Consider the following 2,076-nt stretch of genomic DNA (forward strand, 5'->3'; position numbering starts at 1 on the left):
CGGGTAACAGATTCCGGTGGTAGGTGTGCACAAAACAAAACAAGGTGCCAGTTTTCACAACTTGTGACAAACCAGCGATGGTTCCAGACCTTGGAAATACCAGGCGTAACGGACGGTCCAGATTGCACCTTCTCCACGCCGGGGTCCACACGGACACGGGCACGCCCAAGTTGCCCGCGAGCGATTGATAGACGCCAACGGCGACCTGCCCCGGTTCCACCTCCACCTCTATTAAACGTCGCCGCCTCCTTTTTCTTGCTTTCCCCAGCACCAAATTTCCGCCGAACCAGAAAAGCATCGTCTCGTCTCAGACCGAGGAATCAGCAGCCATGGGCGGCGGCAACGCGCAGAAGTCCAAGATGGCGAGGGAGAAGAACCTCGAGAAGCTCAAGGGCGGCAAGGGTAAGCGGAGTCTAATTCCCCTTCCCCCTCTTCCTCGCCGGATCTTGTTCGTCTTCTTGATCTGATCCCCTCCCCGTTTTGTTTCCGATCCCTTGCAGGGAGCCAGCTCGAGGCCAACAAGAAGGCCATGAACATCCAGGTCCGCCGACTAATCCCGCCCATCCGATCCATCCAATCGATCTAACCCTATCGCTCGCGTTTGGGGATTTTTTTCCCTCAAGAGACTATTATTTGTAAAATTTCTTAATTAGACGTTTAACGGTCAATTCGTTGAATTGAAACATCGATTCGCTCGCTAGGTCTCGTGCTGATTTGGCATTTCCTTTCCCACAATTGTCGGTAGGGTTTTTGGACCATATTTGTTGATTTCGACGATAGCATCGAAGGGAGTCGTTTTCTTTTGATTGATATATATGACTGTTGCTAGTGTAGCGACATACTGGTATGTTTGATTGCACAAGTTGGTTGTACAAGAAATTCCTTCTTTGAGCACAGATCTGACAGGTTTTATGACCTAATTCCCATTAATCTTCCTTACGCTTGAGTTATCTAGTTGTGAGACGATAGATATACATGTATATAGCCTATCGAGAGATCCTTGTTTGCAGCGTGTTTTGCTGTTTGATGGGTAAGGGACCCATGTGAATTTAAGGAGATATAGAGCCTTTCAGCTTTAGTGTGGCATGATCTAACATGTCTGGACTAGCTTAGTGTGGCATGATCTAACATGTCTGGACTAGCTTAGTGTGGCATGATCTAACATGTCTGGACTAGCTTTTGGCTACTACCAAGGAAATGATATGCTTGTGTAAACTAGTTGTGGATTTGGATGCCACACCTTATTTGTTGTTAGTTGAAGATTAGTGTCACTAGGATCTATTGGGGAAGAAGGGATATCTGGGAGACCGCGTTACAGTGTATTTTAGTATAATTCCTGTTATTGTTTCATAATGTGTTCAACTTAACCTAAGATGCCAAATAGGTTAGACTTTCTTATTCTTACCTTTGATGGAAAACTCAGCTCTTTTAGAGCCCAACTGTTCACAACATGGTAACCTTTGGCATAAGTTCATCAAGTTCACAACATGGTAACCTTTGGCATAAGTTCATCAAGTTCTTGTGTGGTAATTCATGTGCATCATAGCCACGGTAGCTAAGTAGTTCATTGGCTTAGTTTGGCACATTAGGCTGATCTATGGATATGCTATGAATTATCGTGTGTATCTTTGTAATCTTCTGCTAGAAAATGGGCTTGTCTTGAGCTTTCTGCCTAAAATTTTCTGCTAGGAAACACTTGCACGGCCATCTGATCCATTCTTCTTTATCAATGCAGTGCAAGATATGCATGCAGACTTTCATCTGCACCACCTCTGAAGCAAAGTGCAAGGAACACGCCGAGGCGAAGCATCCCAAGAGCGAACTCACCCAATGCTTCCCCCACCTCAAGCAGTGACATCTGCCAGATCGGAGGGAGCGAGACACATAAATGAGAGTCGTAATCCACCTAGTATTATCATGTTCCGCATTGTCTGGTTGTTGCCCTAAGTTTGGGTCTGGACTTCGGTATGCTGCAGTCCCAGCTGCTTTGGTTGTGTGCCCATCTACTATGTGATCGTTCACTATCAGCATGTTGTGCTACAATATATTAATTCTGTGTGGATCTGTTAGACTGTT

The 2,076-nt window shown here is 45.7% G+C and overlaps 1 protein-coding gene across 1 annotated transcript; it reads left to right on the forward strand.

Moving 5' to 3' along the window:
• The first annotated feature begins 238 nt into the window (after positions 1-238).
• Positions 239-2,076, forward strand: LOC124674221 (uncharacterized protein At2g23090-like). The gene is made up of 3 exons (XM_047210259.1): positions 239-402; positions 501-541; positions 1,736-2,076. The coding sequence occupies exons 1-3, from the start codon at positions 330-332 to the stop codon at positions 1,853-1,855; spliced, it is 234 nt and encodes a 77-aa protein (XP_047066215.1). The 5' UTR covers positions 239-329; the 3' UTR covers positions 1,856-2,076.

This window comes from Lolium rigidum, chromosome 7 (assembly GCF_022539505.1).
Source record: "Lolium rigidum isolate FL_2022 chromosome 7, APGP_CSIRO_Lrig_0.1, whole genome shotgun sequence".
Taxonomy (NCBI): Eukaryota; Viridiplantae; Streptophyta; class Magnoliopsida; order Poales; family Poaceae; genus Lolium; species Lolium rigidum.